Source organism: Ruditapes philippinarum, unplaced genomic scaffold (assembly GCF_026571515.1).
Source record: "Ruditapes philippinarum isolate M1 unplaced genomic scaffold, ASM2657151v2 ctg4289_1_1_1_1, whole genome shotgun sequence".
NCBI classification, from domain to species: Eukaryota; Metazoa; Mollusca; class Bivalvia; order Venerida; family Veneridae; genus Ruditapes; species Ruditapes philippinarum.
In genome coordinates this window covers 39303-52484 of record NW_026859089.1, presented here as the reverse complement: position 1 = coordinate 52484, position 13182 = coordinate 39303, and the positions used below count along the sequence as shown (strand labels likewise).

The window sequence follows — 13182 nt, the reverse complement described above, 5'->3', positions numbered from 1 at the left end:
TTATGACAATCTTCAATTGTATAGAAACAAAAAAAATATGTTCCTACACTACTATTTAGTGTTGTATTAATGCGGTGGCATAGCATTTTTTCTCAAATGCAATCTTGTTAGTATTTTTAGTTATTGCCCTTGACTGAGTAAAATTTGTCAATTTTCAACTTGTGTCGCATGTAACTCAAAAAGGATTTGACTTAGAGTCATGAAACTTTACAGAAATGTTGATCAGCATGTGTTGTTGTGCACCTGGGTATTTTCGTGTGGATATTTTTAGTATTTTTAGAGTTATTGCCCTTGACTTAGTAAAATTTTGTAATTTTCAACTTGTGTCGCATGTAACTCAAAAAGTATTTGACCTAGAGTCATGAAACTTTACAGGAATGTTGATCAGCATATGTAGTTGTGCACCTTGATATTTTCGTCTGGATTTATTTAGTATTTTTAGAGTTATTGCCCTTGACTTTGTAAAATTTTGCAATTTTCAACTTCATGTCACATGTAACTCAAAAAGGATTTGACATGAGTCATGAAACTTTACAGGAATATTGATCAGCATGTGTAGTTGTGCACCTGGGTAATTTCGTCTGGATTTATTTAGTATTTTTAGAGTTATTGCCCTTGACTTAGAAAATTTTTGCAATTTTCAACTTGTGTCGCATGTAACTCAAAAAGGATTTGACATAGAGTCATTAAACCTTACGGGAACGTTGCTCGGCATATTTACTTTTGCACCTGGGGTTTCGCTTGTGGATTTATCCAGTATTTGTAGAGTTATTTCCCTTGACTTAGTAAAAACCGTTTCATTATGTTGTTATTTGTTCCTTGAGTGCTTGAGTTAGAATCAACCAACTTTACAGGAATAATGATCAACATCACTAAATTACAGGAATAATGATTCACATCACTGTGAAGCTATGCACCTGGGACTTTGCATGTGGATTTTTTTCAGTTTTGTAAGAGTTATTGCCCTTGACTTACAGTAGTATAAATTTGCAATTTTCAACTTGTTCATGCATAGCTCAAAAAGTATTTCACTTGTAGGCCTGAAAGTTTACAAGAATGTTGGTCAGCATGTGTACTTATGCACCTTGGGGTTTGCTTGTGGATTTATTCAGTATTTGTAAAGTTCTTGCCCTTTACTTAGTAAAAGATTTTTAGTTTTCAAAAAATATTTGACCTAGAGTCATAAGATTGACAGAACAGTGGCGCGGTGGGGGCACCCGTGTCCTATGGACACATTTCTAGTTAAATTCTGTGTTTCATTTTGTTTCTTTAATAAATTTATTGTTGCATTTGCAGATCTAGCATTGATCATAATTTTGTACTGAAAGTCCTGAGATCCATACCTGAATCTTTTGAAATAGCACAATTTTATGCTTCATACAAAACTTCCCTGAGGCGTGGGACTTTGGTAACTCTGTTACAAATTCTTTTTTGTTTGACTTAGAAATTCTTGGTTAACTATTTATAAATATAAATACTTCTTTTAATAAATACATCCTAAAAAATAAGCATTAACAATTATATCGTTAATTCGTATTGTGTATTGTTGGTCTGTACGGCAATACGTATTGTATCGAAAATTTCTGATCAATACCCAGCCCTAGTCCAAATTCAACCAAACTTGGCAGTATTGTTCCTTGGGTGTAGGGCTTCAAAAGTTGTTCAAAGAATTTGATTCCATGCAGATATCTAGTTGCCATGGAATTATAAGAATATATTTTAAAAATTCTTTTATAAAGACCCGCAAGGCCTCAGGAGCATAGATATTTTGCATAAGGCATTGTCTGGTACACCTCTGCCAAGATTATTCAAATTATAGCCCTGGGATCAAAATTTGCCCTGCCCCGGGGGATCATTGGTTTTTACTATGTACATATAGTATTCTCATGGCGGCGGGCATAGTGGTAGGAGTTGGGAGGTACATGGTATGTAAGCAAAAGGTGTCTCATAAGTGAGAAATGACTGGCCCTTTCAGTAGGGGTGACGCTATAATAAACAAGACCTTTTTAAAACGTTTGTAAAAACTTCAAAAAATCTTCTTCTCTAAAGATGCAAGGCTTAGGGCTTTGATATTTGGTATATGATATCATCTTTAGGTCCTCTACCAAAGTTGTTTAAATTTTGCCTCTGGTGTCAAACCTAGCCTGCTCCACCCTAGGAGGTCATAGGTTTTCCTTATACAGTAAACTTCACAAATATAGCGAACACGGATTTGGCGAACTTCCGGTTATAAGGAACAATTTATTTTGGCCCGAATTTTGCCCTTCTTTATTTAATATAGAAGTATACTGTTATAGCTGACACGGTTATAAGAAATTATCGCTTATAAGGAACTCATTTCTTAGTCCCAATTTAGTTAAAAGTATAGAAAATTACACTTTTATAACGAACTCCAAAATATCGGCTATCCGTAAATAGATTTTGCATTTTCAACTTTCATTTTCAATGGCACAGATTAAAAACTCGGCCGTTTAATTTTGTATGTCTGTGAAATGAATTTGAAAAGCAGTAAGTAATAGTTTTTTTAGCTCACCTGAGCATGCTCAGGGTGAGCTTTTAGGATCGATGATTGTCCGTCGGCCGTAGTCCGTTCACATTTAGTTGTTAACACTCTAGCGGTCACATTTTTGCCTCAATCATCATCAAACTTGGTCAGGATGCTTATTATGTCTCCCCCACCTCGGGGGGAGACATATTGTTTTTGCCCTGTCCGTCCGTCAGTCCGTCCGTCCGTCAGTCCGTCCGTCCATTCTTCGTTTCCGGACGATAACTAGAGTTCCTTTTGACCTACAGCCCTCAAACTTCATAGGATGATTGGTCTTATAGAGCTGATGATCCCTATTGTTTTTGGGGTCAGTAGGTCAAAGGTCAAGGTCACACTGACCGTTGGTCAATTTCTCGTTTCCGGATGATAACTAGAGTTCCTTTAGACCTACAGACCTCAAACTTCATAGGATGATTGGTCTTATTGAGCAGATGATCCCTATTGTTTTTGGGGTCAGTAGTTCAAAGGTCAAGGTCACAGTGACCGTTGGTCAATTTCTCGTTTCCGGATGATAACTAGAGTTCCTTTTGACCTACAGCCCTCAAACTTCATAGGATGATTGGTCTTATAGAGCAGATGATCCCTATTGTTTTTGGGGTCAGTAGGTCAAAGGTCAAGGTCACAGTGACCGTTGGTCAATTTCTCATTTCCGGATGATAACTAGAGTTCCTTTTGACCTACAACCCTCAAACTTCATAGGATGATTGGTCTTATTAATCAAATGATCCCTATTGTTTTAATGGTCAGTAGGTCAAAGGTCAAGGTCACAGCGACCGTTGGTTAATTTCTCCTTTCCGGATGATAACTAGAGTTCCTTTAGACCTACAACCCTCAAACTTCATAGGATGATTGGTCTTATTGAGCAGATGATCCCTCTTGTTTATGGGGTCAGTAGGTCAAAGGTTAAGGTCACAGTGACCATTGGTCATTTTCTCATTTCCGAATTTCTCCATTTCCATTCCTGTTTCCATTCACAGTTATTCTCAGCAGTGGGGGAGACATGCGCTTTTTTACAAAAGCATCCTCTAGTCTAGTTGATAGCTCGGATGAGTTCGAACATTGGTCATCTCGGATGAAAAACTAGGTCACAATAGCTAAAAATAGAAAAACCTTGTTAACACTCTAGAGGTCACATTTTTGCCTCAATCATCATCAAACTTGGTCAGGATGTTTGTCTAGGTGATAGCTCGGATGAGTTCGAACATGGGTCATCTCGGATGAAAAAGAAGGTCACCGGAGCTAAAAATAGAAAAACCTTGTTAACACTCTAGTGGTCACATTTTTGCATCAATCATCATCAAACTTGGTCAGGATGCTTGTCTAGGTGATAGCTCAGATGAGTTCGAACATGGGTCATCTCGGATGAAAAACTAGGTCACCGGAGCTAAAAATAGGAAAACCTTGTTAACACTCCAGCGGTCACATTTTTGCCTCAATCATCATCAAACTTGGTCAGGATGCTTACCTAGTTCATAGCTCGGATGAGTTCGAACATGGCTCATCTCGGATGAAAAACTAGGTCACAAGAGCTAAAAATAGGAAAACCTTGTTAACACTCTAGAGGTCACATTTTTGCCTCAATCATCATCAAACTTGGTCAGGATGCTTGTCTAGGTGATAGCTTGGATGAGTTTGAACATGGGTCATCTCAGATGAAAAACTAGGTCACAGGAGCTAAAAATAGAAAAATCTTGTTAACACTCTAGTGGTCACAATTTTGACTCAGTTGTCATCAAACTTGGTCAGGAAACTTGACTAGGTCATTGCTGGGATTAAATCGCACATGGGTCATCTCGGATGAAAAACTAGGTCACAGGAGCTAAAAATAGAAAAATCTTGTTAACACTCTAGTGGCTACTGTTGTGATCCAAATATCCTGTAAATTGGTCTGAAAGTTTGTTTTGATGATTTCTAAGTCAAGTTCGAACATGGGTCATCTTGGATGAAAAACTAGGTCACACCGCCCAAATATGGAAAAACCTTGTTAACATTCTAGTGGTCACATTTTTGACTCAATTATCATCAAACTTGGTCAGGATGCTTGTCTAGGTAATTGCTCGGATGAGTTCGAAATCGCATGTGAAACTAGGTCACCGGAGCTAAAAATAGAAAAATCTTGTGAACACTCTAGTTGCTACTGTTTTGATCCAAGTATCCTGGAAATTGGTCTGAAAGTTTGTTTTGATGATTTCTAGGTCAAGTTTGAATATGGGTCACCTGGGTAAAAAACTAGGTCACACTGCTCAAATATGGATAATCCTTGTTAACACTGTAGTGGTCACATTTTTGACTCACCTGTCATGAGACTTGGCCAGAATGCTTGTCTAGGTAATTGTTTGGATGAGTTTGATGGGTCAGGTGAGCGATCTAGGGCCATCATGGCCCTCTTGTTTATTTTAGGATATATTTAGCATCAAGATAAAACGGTTTTTCCTTTTATTCTATTATTTCTTTTCTTTAATAGTTTTTCTCGAGTAAAATAATTATGATCATTAAATTGGTTTTCAACATAATCACATGTGCTTGCTAATTAATGCTTAAAATACAATAGAAGGTTTTCAATATAAAAGGAAGGAAAAATAGAAAATCTTGTTTATTCTTAATCATGGAAAGAAAACGAAAAGCAGCGTTTAGAAAGAAAATATGATATTTTATGAGAAATTGAGAAAGGAAGTAAAGCTAAAACTGAAATAGCAAAGGATTTTCAAATTCCAAAAGGTACGCTCTCGGGTATTGTGTCTAAAATAAATAAATGACTAACTTTTCTTAATCAAATGATTTTCAAAATGGAGGACAATGATAAACAATCAATTTGTTATATGTAAATCTGTTTGCTATAAAAACTCCTGATACAAGGAACTAATTTGCTATATGCTTACAAGGAACTCCGGTTATAAGGAACAAATTTTGAATGTCCAAATGAGTTTGTTATAAGCCGAGTTTACTGTATGCATATAGTAATAACTTGAAAATTCATCTTCTCTGAATGAACAACTAAGGCTAGAGGTTAGATATTTGGCATGAAACATTGCTTAGTGGTCCTCTACCAAGATTGTCCAAATTAAAGCCCTGGGGTTAAAGTTGGTCATGCCCCGGAGGTCATTGATTTTCACTATGTACGTATAGTATCCAAATGGTGCCTGGCATAGTGGTAGGAGTTGGGAGGTACAAGTCAGAAACGGAGGTCATTGATTTTCACTATGTACATCTAATAAAAAGCAGAAATTAAAACAAAGGAGAAAGCTACAGCTTAGATATTTGACATGAAACATTGTCTTGTGGACCTGTATCAAGATTGCTTGAATTAAACCTTTGGGTCTAAATTTTGCCCTGCCCAAGGGAACAGTGACCTTCTTTCTTGTCCTTTGATGTACAGCCATGAAATTTGGAACATGTGCACATTTTGAGATGTGAAATTGAATTTAAACATCAACTGACTAGATTTTGGCATGTGACCTACTTTCTTGTCCTTTGATGTACAGCTATAAAATTTGGACCATTTGCACAGTTTTAGATGTAAAATTGAACTTTGATATTAGTTGACCAATATTTTGACAAAGTGATTTACTGTCATGTCCTTTGATGTACAGTCATGAAATTTAGGCCATGTGAAATATGACCTTGACCACACAATTCACTAGACTCGACTGCATTATTGCAAAGTTCAATTGTATAGAAACAAAAAGAAATCTTTTGTTGCTACACTACTATTTTGTGTTGTATAAATGCGGTGGCATAGCATTTTTAAATGCCTGTTTGCTAAATGGGTCAAATAATATTCCCCCCCCCCCCCCCGGCGGGCGACGTCCAATTTTTATCCGGAGCATGTCTCCTATTTGCATAGAGGAATTTTAATGAAATTTCATAGAAATGAGAAGCTGTGTCTTGTGCATAAACTATGTCTGTAAGGTCTCTAGGTCAAGTTCAAGGTCACACTTAGATGTCATTGGAAAACGCTTGTTAGGAGCACAACTTCTATATGCATAGAGGGATTTCAATATAACTTGGCACAAATGTTCACCATTGTGAGGCGGAGTGTCATGTGCAAAATTTAGGTCCCTACTGCCAAGGTCAAGGTCAAAAATAGGGGTCAAAGTTCAGATAAAAATATGAAATATGTGATTTTTGCATATTATGCAAGGTCAAGGTCACTAAAGATGATAGTCAACGTTACTAAAAATGATAAAATATAGAGATTTTTGTCCAGAGCATATCTCTTGGATTCTTATGAAACTTCATACAAATATTCATCACTATGAGAAGCAGTGTCATGCACATGAAATAGGTCAAAGGTCAAGGTCACACTAAAAGGTTATTGAAAAAGACTTGTCCGGAGCAAACCTACATGGATAGAGGGATTTTTATATAACTTGGCACAAATGTTCACTATTTTGTGGCAGAGAGTCGCTTGCAAAATTTAGGTTCTGGCAGCCAAGGTCAAGGTCACACATAGAGGTCAAAGTTGGGATAAAAATAATAAAAAATGTCAAGGCTTTCTTTTGTTGGCATAAGTCGCTTTTTAATGACAGCACTTGTTGATTATTTTAAATTTTATTTACTGAAAGCAAATTTGCATTTGGGCATACATTTGCCACGCCTATGCAGTGCTCTTGTTTATCAAGCCCTCTGTAAAATACGATCATATAATGCATGATAATACTTTAGCCTCATTTGGCTCGAATTACGATCTCAGTCAAACAAATTTGAATATGCCCTCTGAGCCTACGAAGTTTGACTGTATAAATATTGCCAAATGTAAAAAACAAAAACTGATTAAGGTGTTGATAAATTTAAGATGAAAGATAGAGGTCTCCATCAAATTTTTTATGGGCCAAGCTGAAAGTTTTAAGTTTGCTTTCTTGTTATATAGATACTTACTGTTGCATCCCAGATGATTCTGCACGCTTGTTGCTGCCTGCTTGACCTGTTCTCTGTTCCTCACATCCATCTGAAGAGTTGTAAGTCGTGTGGAACAAGCAGCAACCAGTTCCTGTTCTCCCTTTTGACCTTTGAAAAGACAACCTGCAAATACTTGGTAACCAATGGTGTCGAGTCTTTTTACAAGTTCATATCCTATCCCTCTATCACAACCTGGTTTATATAGTTATAAAAATTATATACTTAAGCAGTGCATTGACTGCTTCATTCACATATTTGATTATACACAAGCTAAAGCAACATGTGTCATTTGATTGCAAGTGTTTCACCTGATTATGATGCAGAAAAGATACAGTTCTTACAAAACAACCGCAACAGATTATCAACCTTGTAAGCTTAATATGAAAACACTGGTCAAAATTTGAATTTTACAAATGTCTTTTATATGCCCCTTTGAAAAACGGGTCTTATTATAGTTTCCCTCCTGGCTGGCGGCGTCCAATTTTAACCTGAGCATATCTCCTACATGCATGGAGGAATTTTAATGAAACTTAATAGAAATGTTTATCAAAATGAGAAGCTGTGTCCTGTGCATAAACCAGTTTTATAGGTCAAAGGTCAAGGTCACACTTGGACATCATTGGAAAACCCTTGTCCAGAGCAAAACTTCTACATGCATAGAGGGATTTCAATATTACTCGGCACAAATGTTCACCATTATGAGATGGAGTGTCAAGTGCAGAATTTAGGTCCCTACTACCAAGGTCAAGGTCATACGTAGGGGTCAAAGTTCGGATGAAAATGTGTTTTTGGACCATTTAGTCATTTATTGAGGGATTGAAACACAAAAGGTCATTAACGTGACTAGGGGTGTGAAACATCATGACTACGAGTGTGAAACATGTAATTTAGGTTAATATACACAAGGTCATGGTTACTTAAGATAATAAAATATAGAGATTTTGTCCAGAGAATATCTCCTACACTCATGAAGGGACTCTAATGAAACTTCAAAGAATTGTTAACCACTATGAGAAGCTGTGTCAGGCGCATGAACCAGGTCTCCAAGTTTGACCGAAGCAAAACTTCTACATGCATAGAGGCGGAGTGTCACGTGAAAAATTAGGTCCCTGCAGCAAAGGTCAAGGTCACACATAGGGATCAAAGTTCAGATAAAAATATGAAAATGTTTTTTGACAACTTAGGCATCATTTATTCAGGAATTGAAACACAAATGGTCATTTTCATGACTACGGATGTGAAACATGTAATTAAGGTTAATATGCAAGGTCAAGTTCACTAAGGATGATAAAATGTAGATAGATTTTGTCCTACACTTATGGAGGGATTCTAACAAAACTTCAAAGAAATGTTCACCACTATGAGAAGCAGTGTCACATGCATGAATCAGGTCAAAGGTCAAGGTCAGACACAGAGGTTATTTGGAAAAAAAACATGTTCAGAGCAAAACTTTCATCGGGTGGGTTGGGGGTTGGGGATTTTAATGTAACTTGCATTTGACTATTGTTAAGCTAAGTATCGCGCGCATAATCAAGGTCCCTGCCACCAAAGTCAAGGTCACATAGAGAGGTCGAAGTTAAGATAAAACAGAAGATATGTACAGGGGCCATTTAGTCATCATTTATTGATGGATTGTAACAAAAATGATAACTATCATGACTACAAGTGTGACACTTGAATTTTGGTTAATATTTGCAAGGTCAAGGTCACTAAAGAAAATAAAATATTCTGATATTGCCCGGAGCATATCTCCTATATGCATTTCTATAATGCCCATATCTCTGTCAAAAGCTTTTGTAACAGGTGTATTTTGCAACAAAGTTGCCCTTGTTTTTCGTTAAACTTTTTCAGCTCACCTGAGCAGAAGTACTCAGAAGTGAGCTTTTGTGATGGCTGTCGGTCTGCCATCGCCTATCGTTTGTCGTTATCCACAATTTCTTTAATAACATTCTTCTCCTTTAACACATGGTAAATTTAAATTAAACTTTACAGGAATGATCTGTAACATAGCATTTCCTTGTCAAAATGCTTTTTTACAGTATAAATTATGTAAACATTAATTACACCCCCGCACAACAAAGTTGTAAGGGGGCTATACTGGAATCAGGTTGTCCGTCCGGGCCTCCGGCCGTCTGTCGGTTTTTCCTTGTCCGCCCAATAACTTAAGATCCCTTTGACCCACAGTCTTCATATTTGGCATGGAATTTAGTCATGATGAGTAGATGACCCCTATTGATTTTGTGGTCACTGGGTCAAAGGTCAAGGTCACAGGGGCCTTGCCTAGAAAAAGCTTGTCCGCCCAATAACTTAAGATCCCTTTGACCCACTGTCTTCATATTTGGCATGGAGGTTAGTCATGATGAGTAGATGACCCCTATTGATTTTGAGGTCAAAGGTCAAGGTCACAGGGGCTTTGACTAGAAAAAGCTTTTCCGCCTAATAACTTAAGATCCCTTTGACCCACTGTCTTCATATTTGGCATGGAGGTTAGTCATGATGAGAAGACGACCCCTATTGATTTGATTTTGAGGTCACTGGGTCAAAGGTCAAGGTCACAGGGTCCTTTACTGAAAAAATGCTTCTCCGCCTAATAACTTAAGATTCCTTTGACCCACAGTCTTCATATTTGGCATGGAGGTTAGTCATGATGAGTAGATGACCCCTATTGATTTTGAGGTCAATGGTCAAGGTCACAGGGACCTTTACTGAAAAAAGCTTGTCCACCTAATAACTTAAGATTCTTTTGACCCACAGTCTTCATATTTGGCATGGAGGTTAGTCATGATGAGTAGATGATCCCTATTGATTTTGAGGTCACTTGGTCAAAGGTCAAGATCACATGGGCCTTCACTTAGAAAAAGCTTGTCCGCCCATTAACTTAAGAATCCTCTGACCCAGTTTTCATATTTGGTATTGAGGTTGTTTATGATCATAAGATGACCCCTATTGATTTTGAGGTCACTTGGTCAAAGGTGACAGGGACCTTTACCTAACAAAGCTTGTTGGCCCAATTGATGAAGAAGGCTTTGGTCAATTAACAGTCTTCATATTTGGTATTGAAGTTGTTTATGACTAGTAGATGACCCCTATTGATTTTTAGGTGACTATGTCAAAGGTCACAGGGGTTTTTACCACTATAAGCTTGTCTGCTCAAATGCTTAAGGTCCTCAGTGTATTGATTTTGACATTTTCACATTTGAAGCATGTAGAATACATAACTTAGCAGTGCACTGGCTTACTACCCTCAGATTTGGCAGTGAAGTTGTCTGGCCATTGCTGATTCTGACAAAGTGGTATGCGGGGGGTATTCACGCCAAGACAGTGGCAGTTCTAGTTATTTCAATATTCAAAAATTAACTTTTACATTTTAACAATCATTAAAAGAATTTTATGTTGCATAAATATTTTGATAAAAATTACTTTAAGATTTTCAACTGATAAATTTTACAACTCTAGTATAAACATGTCATAGTGGTTAATAAGGAAATATTATCACTTTTCAATTTTAATACTTTATGGCTTAATTCTCAATTTCCTAGTCTTTTATCAAACAAGCCACACAAAGAGGTCAAGGTGAGGTCAAGGTGAGGTATAGTGATGGGGCTATGTCCGTTTTCGTTCGTCGTCAACAATTGGGTTGTAAACAGTCTAGCAGTCACAGTTTGGATTGGATCATCATCAAACTTTGTCAGAATGTTTGTCTCAATGAAACACAGATCAAAATTGAAGATGGGTTATCTCGGGTCAAAAACTAGGTCACAAGAGCTAAAAATAGAAAAAGCTTGTTAACACTCTTGTGGCTGCAGTTTTAATCCAAATATTCTGGAAATTTGTCAAGAAGGTTGTTTTAATGATTTCTAGGTCAAGTTTGAAGATGTGTCATCTCCGGTCAAAAACTAGGTCACAGGAGCTAAAAATAGAAAAAGCTTGTTAACACTCTAGTGGCTGCAGTTTTGATCCAAATATTCTGCAGACATTTTCACAAAAAATCTTACGATTTATCTTAAGTTTTTCACTTACGATAATCGTAAGTTAAATCTTAAGTCATTTTCACAAAGTCACTCGTAAGTTAAAATTTTATCTTAAGATAAAAAAATCACTTACAATAAATCTTACGACAAAAACATCCCTAGCAACGTTCATTTGATAGTGATGTGCATGCTCTATATTTGATTCCGGTTTTAAAATCAAGTAATCAAGAGCTTGAAATATCTATTGAACACAATCAAATTTCAATAAGAACAAAAAATGATTCAAACTGATATAATTTATATCTTGATTGAAGATAATTATATATATCTAAAAGATTCAGAAAGAAGGTATACTATGTTATTAATAAATAAAAAGGTACCACTAGTACATGCTGGCAATGAAATCGAACTCACCAATTGTACAAATTAGTTTTCTAATACTAGTCTACAGTATAGTTCACATTATTTTAAACTATTCATAACCCTCTCCATCGTGACGTCATCAAGTCATGACGTCACAAATGTATATGTTGAAAAATAATTATACCTCAATTTGTGTTATTTATAGCATACTGTTTGCTTAATATTTAGTTGTCCTCCAACTTTTTGTTGTTTTTTATTCAGTTAAGGTAAGAGATACATGATATTTTACCCTTAAGAGAGAAAAAATTACACTTACGAACGGGGAAGACCTATCGTAAAGTTACGACAGATTTTGCACTTAAGATTTTCTTAAGATTTTTTGTGAAAAGGAGATTTATCATAAGATTTCTCTTACGACAAAAAATTGTCGTAAGATTTTTTGTGAAAATGTCTGCTGGAAATTTGTCAGGAAGGTTTTTTAGCTCACCTGTCACAAAGTGACAGGGTGAGCTTTTGTGATCGCTTTTCGTCCGGCGTCCGTCCGTCCGGCGTCCGTCCGTAAACTTTTGCTTTAAATGACATCTCCTCATAAACCACTGAGCCAATTTCATCCAAACTTCACAGGAATGTTCCTTTGGTGGTCACCTTTAAAAATTGTTCAAAGAATTTAATTCCATGCAGAACTCTGGTTGCCATGGCAACCGCAAGAAAAATCTTTAAATATCTTCTTTTAAACAACCCTAAGAGCTAGAGCTTAGATATTTGGCATGAAACATCTTCTAGTGAGTGTCTACCAAGTTTGTTCAAATAAAAGCCCTGGGGTCAAAATTGGCCCCGCTCCAGGGGGTCATTGATTTTCCCTATATGCATATAGTAAAAACTTAAAAAATCTTCTTTTAAAGAACCCAAAGAGCTAGAGCTAAGATATTTGGCATGAAACATCTTCTAGTGAGTGTCTACCAAGTTTGTTCAAATAAAAGCCCTGGGGTCAAAATTGGCCCCGCTCCAGGGGGTCATTGATTTTCCCTATATGCATATAGTAAAAACCTAAAAAATCTTCTTTTAAAGAACTCAAAGAGCTAGAGCTAAGATATTTAGCATGAAACATGTTGTAATGGGTGTCTACCAAGTTTGTTCAAATAAAAGCAATCGGGTCAAAATTGGCCCCGCCCCGGGGGTCATTGATTTTCCTTATATGTGTATAGCAAAAACTTAAAAAATCTTCTTTGAAAAAACCCAAATAGCTAGTGTTAAGATATTAAGCATGAAACATCTTCTAGTGAGTGTCTACAAAGTTTGTTCAAATAAAAGACCTGGGGTCAAAATTGGCCCGGCCCCGGGGGTCATTGATTTTCCTTATATGTGCATAGCAAAAACTTAAAATCTTCTTTGAAAAAACCCAAA

General features: G+C 36.7%; 1 protein-coding gene and 1 long non-coding RNA gene across 3 annotated transcripts in view; one reads left to right on the top strand and one right to left on the bottom strand.

Annotated features, from left to right (window-relative positions):
- Positions 1 to 12673, top strand: part of LOC132755170 (uncharacterized) — a 40739-nt gene extending 28066 nt beyond the window's left edge. The window contains exon 2 of the long non-coding RNA XR_009629171.1: positions 12252 to 12673. This is a non-coding gene — a long non-coding RNA (uncharacterized LOC132755170). The remainder of the gene's footprint in view (positions 1 to 12251) is intronic.
- LOC132755167 (11-beta-hydroxysteroid dehydrogenase type 2-like) overlaps positions 1 to 13182 on the bottom strand; it is a 57242-nt gene that overhangs the window by 30051 nt on the left and 14009 nt on the right. For both annotated transcript variants that reach the window (XM_060745976.1, XM_060745975.1), the window contains exon 3: positions 7424 to 7636. In XM_060745976.1, the coding sequence (XP_060601959.1) occupies positions 7424 to 7636 (213 nt within the window). The remainder of the gene's footprint in view (positions 1 to 7423; positions 7637 to 13182) is intronic.